Source organism: Phocoena phocoena, chromosome 14, assembly GCF_963924675.1.
Source record: "Phocoena phocoena chromosome 14, mPhoPho1.1, whole genome shotgun sequence".
NCBI classification, from domain to species: Eukaryota; Metazoa; Chordata; class Mammalia; order Artiodactyla; family Phocoenidae; genus Phocoena; species Phocoena phocoena.
Window position 1 is genome coordinate 43,988,846 of NC_089232.1, and position 12,343 is coordinate 44,001,188.

The 12,343-nt window shown below is 33.0% G+C and overlaps 1 protein-coding gene across 2 annotated transcripts in view; it reads left to right on the forward strand.

Annotated features, from left to right (window-relative positions):
• The window catches only part of PPP4R3B (protein phosphatase 4 regulatory subunit 3B), a 64,564-nt gene that overhangs the window by 20,662 nt on the left and 31,559 nt on the right, over positions 1 to 12,343 (forward strand). For both annotated transcript variants that reach the window (XM_065890707.1, XM_065890706.1), the window contains exons 5-7: positions 3,963 to 4,040; positions 5,131 to 5,247; positions 6,744 to 6,860. In XM_065890707.1, the coding sequence (XP_065746779.1) occupies positions 3,963 to 4,040; positions 5,131 to 5,247; positions 6,744 to 6,860 (312 nt within the window). The remainder of the gene's footprint in view (positions 1 to 3,962; positions 4,041 to 5,130; positions 5,248 to 6,743; positions 6,861 to 12,343) is intronic.

Consider the following 12,343-nt stretch of genomic DNA (forward strand, 5'->3'; position numbering starts at 1 on the left):
CAACAGGAGAGGCCACAACAGTGAAAGGCCCACGTACCACACACACACACAAAAAAAAACATATCACAGTGGATTGAATGCTAAAGGAGATGTGAGAATCTAGCTGTCTTCTGTTAAGCCAAACATTAAAGAGATTTGCAAAAATGTAAAACAAGGCCACTCTTCTTTCTAAATGTTTATGATTTTGGATGATACAGTTGTTTCTCATAAAAAATATTTATACAAACATAATAGCTTATTTTTTAATGAAAATGTTTTTAAGCATCTCAGTTTTAATTATGGTAAATACTGATAAACATAACCCACATAATAAAAGCTCTTTGGGTTCCTCAGTAGTTTTTAAGTATTTGAAGGGGTCCTGAGACCAAAAAGTTAAGAATGTCTGTCTTAGTACTTACCTATGAGATTCCATTTCATGATACTTCCAACCATTATTCACCATTATAACTTTACTTTTATATAGGATTTACTTCCCAGATAATTCTTTCACCAGGCAGTTTTTCATTATTCCACAGTAATAAGTGTGAGGCAAGTTGGACTTACACATTAGGTTCCATTTATAATACATGGGACCCACTTTTTAAAACCATATTGTACAATTCAGGGTGCCATTTCACTTGCTGACAGAAAAAGTTATAGTCTCAGGAGACTGGAAATAAACCCATAGTCAATGTAGTTGATATAAAGGACCCAGTAACAGAAGCTCAAGTGTAGCTTTCAAATGACTGCTTTTGACTTCAGAAGAGTTGCCAAATCCATAATAGTAAATCATAATGCTTTTTATGTTTTGAAAATAAATTATGCAAACTAATCTGTAAATATTTATAACTTTCTATGTCATTTTATACATTCTGTCATAGGTCTATTTGTGAAAGTTATACTTATATAAACCAAGTTTTACTCATTTCTGGTCCATGAGAGGCATTTTATGAAATAGCCAGATGTCATGAGCTACCTGTCGTTTACTTAAGGTTTACCACTTCGTTATCTCTTACGTGTCAGCCGTGATGCTGAATTCTGTTTTCAACAGTGTGTGAGAAGAAAGCAAGTTTATGGCCATTGGCCTCTAAAGGCTCATTTCCTAAAGCCCATCTCTGAGATTTCCCTGCAGGCATTAGATGTTTCCACATACCCATCTGGCTAACTAGTATGCATATCTGTAGCTCCTTAAATAAGTATTAGCCTGTTGTTGCATTAGTTACATAGGGCAAGTAAAAATGTAAGAATTTTATCTAACTCGACCAAAATGAGGTAGTATAAAACTACATAGATAACTCCTAACCTAAATTAGGTTAATTAACTGAGAAATTATATGAAAGCACTTAGGGTGGTCACTGGCTCCTACTATGTACTCTAATACATGTTGAGATTATCGTAACCATGACAGGGACATAAGATTTTAGTTAACCTGAATTTTCTACCTAATTACAGGTCAAAATCCCTTGTGTCCAGAATTGAGAAATATACTTTAAAATGTTTTATAAATTAAATTCCAAAAAGCCAGTAAATTGAGGTTATTTCCACACAGACAGCTATAGAGTTAAGATCCTTTTCAGAACAAGAAGTTTTAACTTCTCCCTGCACTAGAAATGATTAAGGACAGGTATCTCAAATGTTGACATTTTAGCATGTTACATAAATTTTCACTATTCCATAGATAAGAGTTGGGTGACAAACAAACCCAGTGGGATCAGTGGTTTAGTTCTTTTTTGACATATTTTGCAAGATTTCAGCACTGAAAGAGAAATTTCTAACCTTTCACCCATTAATTTAATATGTAAAATCTTCCAACACCATTAAGAAAACAACTTTGCAATAATATGGTTTTGTTTTAGAGGTTTTTGGACTCAAGTGTAGGATTTAACGTATTAAATTTTATCATACTGGACTTGGCCCATTCTAGTTTGTGTGTATATTTTGCTTTGGTCTGATTCCTACTTAGGAATCTATCCTGTATATTTTCTGTTGTGGGAGTGACAGAACTTCATTATGCAGGAGACCAGGATTCTAAATCCATCTTTATCACTAGCTAGCTTCTGATAAATCCATTCTTTGAGATGGACTTTTAAAATTAGACTAGGCAATCTCTAGGTACTCTGTTAAAGCCTCATCTAATTCTAAATTTCTGTGTCTACGTGATCCTTTTAGAATTTTTAATGTTGCATGGGTCCTAGGTTTGGGATTTTGGTTTTGTGTGTGTGCCCATTTTTACATCATCGCAAAGAAAAAAGTTCGATTTCAGACTTTTTAGGAGCAGCTCATCTTTTCCCTTTAAGGTTTTGTTATCCAAAATAGTAAACATGCACAATATGACTTAAAATAATTGATTTATTAAAAGCTCTTAAAATGAAATAGAAAAGAAAAACTCAAGTGATCTAAAGAAACTAATTACTTGAAGAACCAGGGAGTTAGGGGAAATTTTCCAGCTATATTTATGATAGGCTTTAAGCTACCTAACATCGCTCCCTTAATACATTGGAACAGAGTGCTTGTGTAGAATAATACCAAAAATAATGTTAGAGATCAGAAAAGAAATATACTAGGGATCGGAAAGCATTCTCCTAGCAGACTGTAATACTTGAAATTGCTTCTGTAATACTTTATGCAGTTCTAGCCATCAGCAAACAAATAATGAGTCATATAAGAAGAATTTAAATGGGAAATTGCATTTATCAAAGAACTGGAACTATTTTCCTATGAAAAGATTCTGAAAAAGTTAAAAATCTTTAGACAGGAAAGGAAGATTTAATCTGGGAGAGGTGCAGGAAGATAAAAATTTATAAAAGGTATAAGTTGAGGTAAATATGTGCTTACTCCACAAAACCTAAAATACTGAGATGAAAAAGTGATTTGAGGGATAAGTAAAAGATTATTTATGTAGTTGAACTCTCTCAGAAGGTAGATAGATGATTCAAGCCTCCATACATAAGATCCAAAAGGAGTCAACTAAATAACAAAACGAACACTATTCTGAGTCAAAAAAGGAGTGATCTGTTAGTGATGTGTCTTTGAATAGCTCCAAAGGATGTTTAGTGGGAGAGCATGTTATATTTTCCATGACCATATCTAGTGCTTTTCATTCATTTTTTCATATATGCTCTACCTTATTTCAGAAAGGCTTTAAGGGATTGATACCACTTCATGGATGATTCACAGTAAGAGAAAGGGCAGGTATATTAGCTATATCCTTTATATGTCATGCTTTGATTTTATTATCAACCATGCAGTTATCACTATTACAAATATTTTTAGGTTATGCTATTTTAATTACTTAAAAGTATTCAAATTATATTTCATAAAAGTGAATTTTGAAGATTACTGAAACTTAAAAGCATAACTTTCAGCACATTTTGATGGAAATCTTCTCTAAAGTAAATTTCAATATTCATGTCAGTTTTTCCTTTGTAATTTAATTGTCCATATTTATTATAGAAAATTGGAAAATACAGATGAGCAAAAAAGAAAATCACTCATAATCCATCACCAAAAGATAATCACAGTTAACCTTTATAATCTTATCACTGCCAGAATTCAGTGTTCTTTATTGCTGTGTTTGTAACTCTCATTTTTCTAATCCACTGTGGACTAATAATGAGATCTTCAGACTTGTTTGAATTACGTTTAAATTAAGCGTAAATAAATAGACCCTGAAAGGGAGTTAGAGAGGCTCTCGGTTAAGGTAAATAGAGTTTTCATGCATGACCTCTTGAACATCTATTTTTTGTTTTTCAAAGAGTTCTTTATAGTTGAGGTTTCTGATTAAACAAGGTATTAATATGTCTAACTAATATTGAATGGTGTAGTCAAGTTTTGAAAATTATAATATGAATATACCTGGAATTTTAGGTTTTGCAATGGAATTGCTCTTAGGTTTTCAGCTACTTTTATTATAGTTTGTGAAATCATATAAATGAGTATAACTTTATACTTCTATTCATAGTAATTATTTTTTCTCATTGTAGGAAGATGAAAAGTTTTTGTCTGAAGTTTTTGCACAATTAACAGATGAGGCCACGGATGATGATAAACGACGTGAATTGGTAAGTTATTTATTACTGAAATTCACACCCTTAAAGAGCACTTACTCTTTTGGCATACGCAGCTTTTAATATTGAAATTGTTAATTTAAAAGAAAAATGTTTGTAATTAGTATGGAAGATATAAACAGATGACCCTTGAGCAACGTGGGTTTGAACTGCAGGTTCCACTTAGACACAGATTTTTTTCAATAGTAAATACTACAGAACTACATGGTCCAAGGTTGCATGCGGAACCACAGATATGGAGGGCCTACTATAGAGTTACACACAGGTTTTTGACTTAGTGGAGGGCGGGCACTCCAACCCCTGTATTGTTCAAGGGTCACCTGTGTTTAAATTATACTATAAAATGATTATTTGCAAAGTTTCTAAAACTTACTGTTTTGTATATCATAGAAGTTTTTAGAGATATTTTGATGTGGTTTTATTCCTCCCAGTGAGGGAATATGTGCCTTATAAATTACAAAATCAAGACGTGGTTTATGTTAGGACAGAAATACAAACTCATACATTTTTATGGTTGTAGATACATTATTGAGATGCTTTTTTTGTTTTGTTAAACAAGAGGTAGGGAGAATCCTTCTTGAATAAACGAATGATGAATTGGTTCTTGGAAGTGTTTTTCTTCTTTAGAATGTGTTGGTAATCACTTTTTTGAGGTATAAACCATGCTTTGGGGAAAGAGAATGGTGACTGCTGTGTACCAGCAGTTTGCCAGTTTTTCAAACCTTATAATCAGATACTAAAGAAGTAATGAAAGATTGCTGACTTAAAATCAGCCACATCATCTTTGGTATAGTTATTTCTCAGTTTTCTCATTTATAAAATTAGCCCTTTATCCTAGGAAATCTCTAATGTTCCTTACAATTCTTAAAAATTGAATTGTGCTTTATGAGTGTTCCCTGAAAACCCAGCCACCATTTATTATAGCATGGTTTCTATGTTCTTTAGGTTTTGAGGAGCCAGGATACCCTAAAAACTCTCGGTCCCTGAGAAGGTTAATTCCACACTGTGGTAGATCACATTACAGTTTACCTCAGAGTTACTTTTAATGTGTGTCAACTTCTCACTATTCTTTCTAACATTACAGGTTAATTTTTTCAAGGAATTTTGTGCATTTTCTCAGACATTACAACCTCAAAACAGGGATGCATTTTTCAAAACTTTGGCAAAGTTGGGGATTCTTCCTGCTCTTGAAATTGTAATGGTAATTATATAGTTTCTTTTCATGTTTTTGAAATTGTGAATTTGTAATAGATTTATATTGTGGATGGGAAATAATTTTTTATAGTAATGCATATTGAATTTTGTAATTTTAGATTATGATTCATTTGGTAGTGAGTCATAAAACCTCTTCAGATTTTTATTAACTTAAATTTGTAATATTAACATGTGAGTCATATAATATGGCTTCAAGTAAATAAAAATCCCACTGGTTTTATGAGACTGTTATCTCTTCTATAACAAAATTAAGTATGTTTCATAGAAACTAATAAAATACCTTTCCTTTTTTAGACCAGTGAATGGGAGAAGGGCAGACTGGACCAAGGGGGCTCGTGCTACAATATGGGGTTAAGGGAGTGATTCTCTCTCATACTTTTGTTTATATGAGCTTTATCCACTGGCATTTATTGTATGAAAAATTAAAACTGAGAAAATTTTTAAGTACTTATTAATTCATTTTAAAATGATAATTATTAACCCATTATATGTTTAGATAACTAATATAACTTTCATGAAAAAATAACTTTTCCAAAACAAAAAAATTTTAGTGAGACAAGTGGCATTGTTTCATATTTTTTGCCAACCCCTTTGATGCCTGGCGTAATAAAAGATAGCTAGGTTCTCATAGCAGCATCTGCGTTTAATCTGTTAACGATATTACATCTTGTAGCCTCTGGAAAACCCCACTATACTTGTGATAGACTGGGAGTGGAAAAGGCTAATAATGCCTTAATATTTATTTTCATAATAAATAGTATTATGAAAATAGTTTTAATCTCATGCAATTTTGAAAAGGGTGTTATAACCCCCCTTTTCAGTGTGTGAGACCCCTCTCCTGGGTTCCCTGGGCCACACTTTGAGAACTGCTAAGTTAGGGAATGTTTTCAGAATCACCTGGAGATTTTTATCTTTGAATCATGTATCCTTCATGTAGTGATAGGGAAAAAGCATTCAAGATCACTACCTTAGAAAACTAAGTTACCGGAAAAGAGTGAAAAATACCCAGATTGTTTTCAAAATCATCCTCTATTAGGAGAGTCATAAAAGGGAGAATCAGTTACTAAGGCCTAACTGGCAAACAGGACCAAAGACAGCTTCTGGAAAGTTTTGAAGCCTTAACTAGGAGACCTCATTCATATTTTTGCATATATTTAAATCAAGAATCCTCCCTCCCACCCCTGAAATTTTTTTGCAGCATTTGTAAAGCAGTGCTTTATAATCCTGTGCTGATTCTTATATTTAAATTCTCTGAATATTTATTTTTGTGGTGGTAAAGACAAAAACTGGCAGAAACTAATCATTGAGCTGCCTAAAGTTTTTAATATTTGTAAAAGAAAAGGATGGGAGAGATTATATGTTTTGATTCCAGTACCATGTCTAAATCCAAAAATTTGTTTGGCATAGATTTGGGAGAAAAAGGGGGAACGCAGGCATAACTTTGTTCACAGTCTCTAAGTAACCTGATTTTCCTTTTATCAGGGCATGGATGATTTGCAAGTCAGATCAGCTGCTACAGATATATTTTCTTATCTAGTAGAGTTTAGTCCTTCCATGGTCCGAGAATTTGTAATGCAGGAAGCCCAGCAGAGTGATGACGTAAGTGATAATGCTCTGGTTCTATATGAATTACCTATAAAATAGTGTTTGCAAACTGTTGAGAGAAAAGTCATAACCATAATTTTTTTTTTTTTTTTTTTTTTTAAACATCTTTATTGGGGTATAATTGCTTTACAATGGTGTGTTAGTTTCTGCTTTACAACAAAGTGAATCAGCTATACATATACATATGTTCCCATATGTCTTCACTCTTGCGTCTCCCTCCCTCCCACTCTCCCCATCCCACCCTTCCAGGCTGTCACAAAGCACCGAGCTAATATCCCTGTGCCTTGCGGCTGCTTCCCCCCAGCTATCTACCTTACTACGTTTGTTAGTGTGTATATGTCCATGACTCTCTCTCGCCCTGTCAAAACTCACCCTTCCCCCTCCCCATATCCTTAAGTCCGTTCTCCAGTAGGTCTGCGTCTTTATTCCTATCTTACCCCTAGGTTCTTCATGACATTTTTTTCCCTTAAATTCCATATATATGTGTTAGCATACGGTATTTGTCTTTTTCTTTCTGACTTACTTCACTCCGTATGACAGATTCTAGGTCTATCCATCTCATTACAAATAGCTCAATTTCATTTCTTTTTAAGGCTGAGTAATATTCCATTGTGTATATGTGCCACATCTTCTTTATCCATTCATCCGATGATGGGCGCTTAGGTTGTTTCCATGTCCTGGCTATTGTAAATAGAGCTGCAATGAACATTTTGGTACATGACTCTCTTTGAATTTTCATAACCATAATTTTAACTGTTTATGAAGAATAATAATAGATTTCTGATCAGTTGTGACTTTGACAAGGCCAGAATATGTGGCAGTTGATTTGTTTATTGTAAAAACAAAACAAATGCGTTCAAACTTTTACTGAGATAAAGAGATTTAACGAATCAAATTCTTAATTCTTGGTTTTAAAAAAAGTTTCAAGTACTAATGAAATGTAATTCTAAACCCTTAGGTCAGGCACTTATCTAGTATAACTAAGAAGTGCTTTTACTGGTTCATTGTGTCTTTTTTTTAGTGGGAATGAATATTTAATAATGAAACCAATGTTGTGTTTTCCCACTACAAAAATATTTAAACTTTCCCCTTAATCTCTATTTAAAGACAAAATGAGCATATAGCTGTAATTGAAGTACCCTTTCTTATATTAAATATATGTTAGTGTTAAGTAGAAAATAACTGAAATACAATTATGTCCCTTCTTAAAGAAGGTTTAGATTCCCAATGTTATTTGATTCTTTTACGGTTTTGTTACTATTGAATTAAACTATAGTTGTTTTATATGTTTTGTTTTTTTATTAATGTCCACTTAGATTTTTACGTTCTATCTGTTAGATATTTCCAGGTTGTTTTTTTTTTTTAAAGCAGTTTTATTTTAGAATTGGTTTGGGCTAATGCTATTATTTAGGCAGTAGAAAAGAAATAGAAGAAATATTTTGTGTTAACTATATTTTAAAGTTTAAAAAACCCAAATGATGCTAAATCTGACTTTAAAGAAATAAATACCTAGCTTATTAATCAGTTTATAATCTCACTGTTGACATTCTTATCTTAGTGCCATCCTTTACAAAAGATAACTTTGAAATTAACACTTCTATTGCTTCATCCTTAGTGATGTGTGGGATTAAGAGCATTCAACATAAAATCTCTCAGACTATGAGAATAATAATTTACTAGCTTAGAATTCTTAACTTTTACAGCTTTTATTTCTGTTTTCATTAGAAAGATTTTCTTGTTTACATTTAGTTGATGCATGAGACATGGGGAAGTAGTTACTGATCGTTAACAATGAAAAGTCCCTTTTTAATTTCTCTTTTTCTTGTAGTCACAGCCTTCAAGGTCTTTCATTTCCCTGAATTTTCTGAGGTCTAACAATTTTCCAATTAAAAATTTTTGTTGCCTCAAAATAATTGTTAGCCCACAAATGAAGATAAATTACTTTTTTCTTAATTTCCAAAATTAAGGATTCTACATGCTGAATTCTACTATACTAAGTTGGTAGTAATGTTTAAAGGAAAGAAGAAATAACTTACCTGTGTATTCAGCGGGCAGTTGATATTTTGATGCTGTCTTAAAATAAATGCACAGCATTCAAACTTTTCTTTCTGGTACTGTGGGAGCAGATTTGGCTTTAGGAACATGGATTACAGTATTAAAATATGTGTTGAGACACAAGGAAATAGCAATATTAACTTTTTTTTTACTATAGTCATTATTTCTATCCAAGCTGGAAGGATAGATTTAGCAATAATTGCTGTGCAACAGATTTCAAACATTTTTATGCTAATGACCTTTGAAACATTCAGTAAAACTTCTTTTAGAATCTGACGGGATAAGTAATACAGCTACTGCTGAACTGCTTATTTTGGCAGGTATTTTCAGTGTATTTCTCACTTAGGAATAAATTCATATGTTAATTTCTATAGATATGATATTAGCCTTAGGGTTATTTTATTTTTTACTGAATTATTTCTAGAATTGTATACATGGAATTTGCTTCAAATTAATTCTGGAAAGCAAAATTTACCATAAAAAGAAATTTAAAATAAATACATAAGCTAATCTCTATGGGTTGACTGTTCAGTATTTTGTATTGAACATATCACACTTTATTTCTTAAAATTGTGTCAATTTTTAACTTTTTATTTTGAAGTAATTTTAAATGTACAGAAAAATTACAGTAATAGTACAAAGAACTCCCATATATACTTTACTCAGATTTCCCAATTGTTAATACTTTATTTCTCATTTGCTTTATCATTGTCTTTCTTTGCTTGTATTTGTATATACATATTTGCATACATAAATATATAATTAATTTTTTCTGAATCATTGAAGAAAAAGGTATGGAAACAATGTCACAGTGCTCCTTTACCCCTATTTGCTTCAGTGTCTATCTACTAAAACTCTACATTACCACTGTACAATTATCAAGTCAGGAAAGTCAGGAAATTAAATAACATTTTTACAATACTGTTATCTAACTATAGTCCTAATTCAGATTTTATCCGTTGTCCCAGTAATCCCCTTGTTACCCAAGATAAAAATGAAAACTTTCTGTTGTAGTATGCGAAAATTTGGATTTGTCTGATGTTTCCTCATGATTCAATTCGGGTTATTTCTTTGTGTCAGGAATAGTACAGAAGTAACATTTCCTTCAACATCATACCAAGAAATTCCCCCAACTTTAAAAAATGAGCTTAAGTTTTCTTTGTCCAAGCTGTTTTGCCATTTCACAGACTAAAGAAGTTAGATTAAGTTCTTCTGTAGAATTTGAAGAACGGTTGTTGCTTTCTCTGAACACATCAGAATGGATTGAAAGAAGTATTGGTTCTGTAATACTTGTAACCTTCATTCAAGTAGCTGCAAGAGCAAATTTCATATGCATGAGCTTTTTTTATGATTCTTATATTTAGATAGTTTTTTAAAAACTGGTAGTGTTTCCACAACATACATCAGTTATTTTTATCCTGTTACCTCAGAATATTCTTCCTGCTCTTGCCATTCTTTCTTTCCCCTCTTATTTACTATGGAATCTAAGTTACACAGATTCTGATATTTTCTTGATCTTACCAGAAAGTGTCAGTACAAATTTTTCATGTAACTTTGTCATGATTGCCACTTGGCTAACAGTGAGTGTGTAATGCCATAGGTTATAAAATATATCTCAACATCAAGAAGTTAAAATTTTAAGAAATCTGTCTTAGAAGCAATGAAATAAAGTATGTTCTTTATGTTTCCCAATCAGAAAATAGAGATGTCACCTGATAATCGGGATAATCTCTAAATTTCATGTGTAGATACCCAAAACTTTCCCTCCATTGCTAATTATATATTTTCAGTATTTTTGGCAATATTGAAAAATTCTTACACCCACTTAAATGTACTTTAAAAACAAAAGTATGTGTTTCTAAGAATAGCATGAGGCTGGAGTGTGATGAAACCAACAGGAGTATCATTTCTCTAAAACTTGATTTAGAAACAACTAAAACTTTGAACTATCTCCCAGAAACTGTGGTTAAACTCACTTAAATGTTGCTATCTAGATGAAGGATGGCAAACTTTTCTTAAAAGACCAAAAGGTAAATAAGACTTGGTAGGCCCTCTGGTCTCTGTCATAACTCTGCCACTTTAGTATGAACTGTCTATAGACAGTTTGAAAATGAATAGGTGTGGCTGTGTTCCAGTAAATGTTTTACTGTAAAACTATTTACAAAGTGAACAACCGGCCAGGTAGTTTTGTAGTTTAATGACCCCTGACTTAGACCCCAGAATATTGCAAGTATTTAGAAACTGGTTCTAAATTGAAGGTTTTAATTACTATGGTGGTGTAAAGAGAAGTTAAAGAGACCATGGGGGGCTTCCCTGGTGGCGCAGTGGTTGAGAATCTGCCTGCCGATGCAGGGGACACGGGTTCGTGCCCCGGTCCGGGAAGATCCCACATGCTGCAGAGCGGCTGGGCCCGTGAGCCATGGCCACTGAGTCTGTGCGTCCAGAGCCTGTGCTCCACAATGGGAGAGGCCACAACAGTGAGAGGCCCGCGTACCGCAAAAAAAAAAAAAAAAAAAAAAAGACCATGTGAGTAAGCAGGCGTTAATGGGAAAGGAGTTATTGGACACTCTTAAGACTGTAAGTTTAAAAGGGTGTTCTCTAGAATAGATTTTGGTGACCCAGCGTTGGAGTAATTTCGCTGGGGTTACTCTATAATGGCTTATTTTCAGATCAAGTTATAGTTTGACATCCGAAGAAGGAATTTTCCTGTATTTGTCTTACATCTCAATTATTTTGCCGTAATGCTTGAGCATGACTTTTCTAGCCAGATTAATGCCATTGTTGGAGAAGCAGGTTAAGGAAAATTAGATTTGTTTTAATGCCAATAAAGAACTTTAACAGGCAATTAGAAATGCTGGCTTGAATTTTGTGAGTGGTCCGACTTTAGTAACCACTGTACTTTAGTTCCATTGGAGAAATAGGCATGGAAGAGTTAGGTCACTTACATAGCTAGTTATTAGCTGTACTGCGGTTAGAGGCTGAGTCTTTTAATTTAGCTATTCCTTCTGTTCACCAGGCTTGCTAAGAAAATGAACCATGTTTTACAGACAACTTATAATGCTGGTAATACTTTTAGTTCATTGATGAATGTTAAATCATTCGTTACATTTCTTAGGAACTATTTGTTCATTGTCTCTGAAAGCACATTATTACTTTGAAGTGGGTTTAGTAATGCACTGTAGTAGACTAAAAATTGTTAGCTGAGGTGAGTGTACCTCTGGGATAAGACTGTCTTACTATTCCATGCTGCTATATACAACATAATCTCTAGACACGTGGTTAATTCCAGTTTTTTAGAAGTTGATTTTTACTCAGTTTGCAGGATCCAGTAATTAATAATAATACCTAACATGCATCATAGGGCTCATCTCATTTGTTACCCATCTCTCAGTGTCTTTGGCTGATGTCTACTGTATTACCAA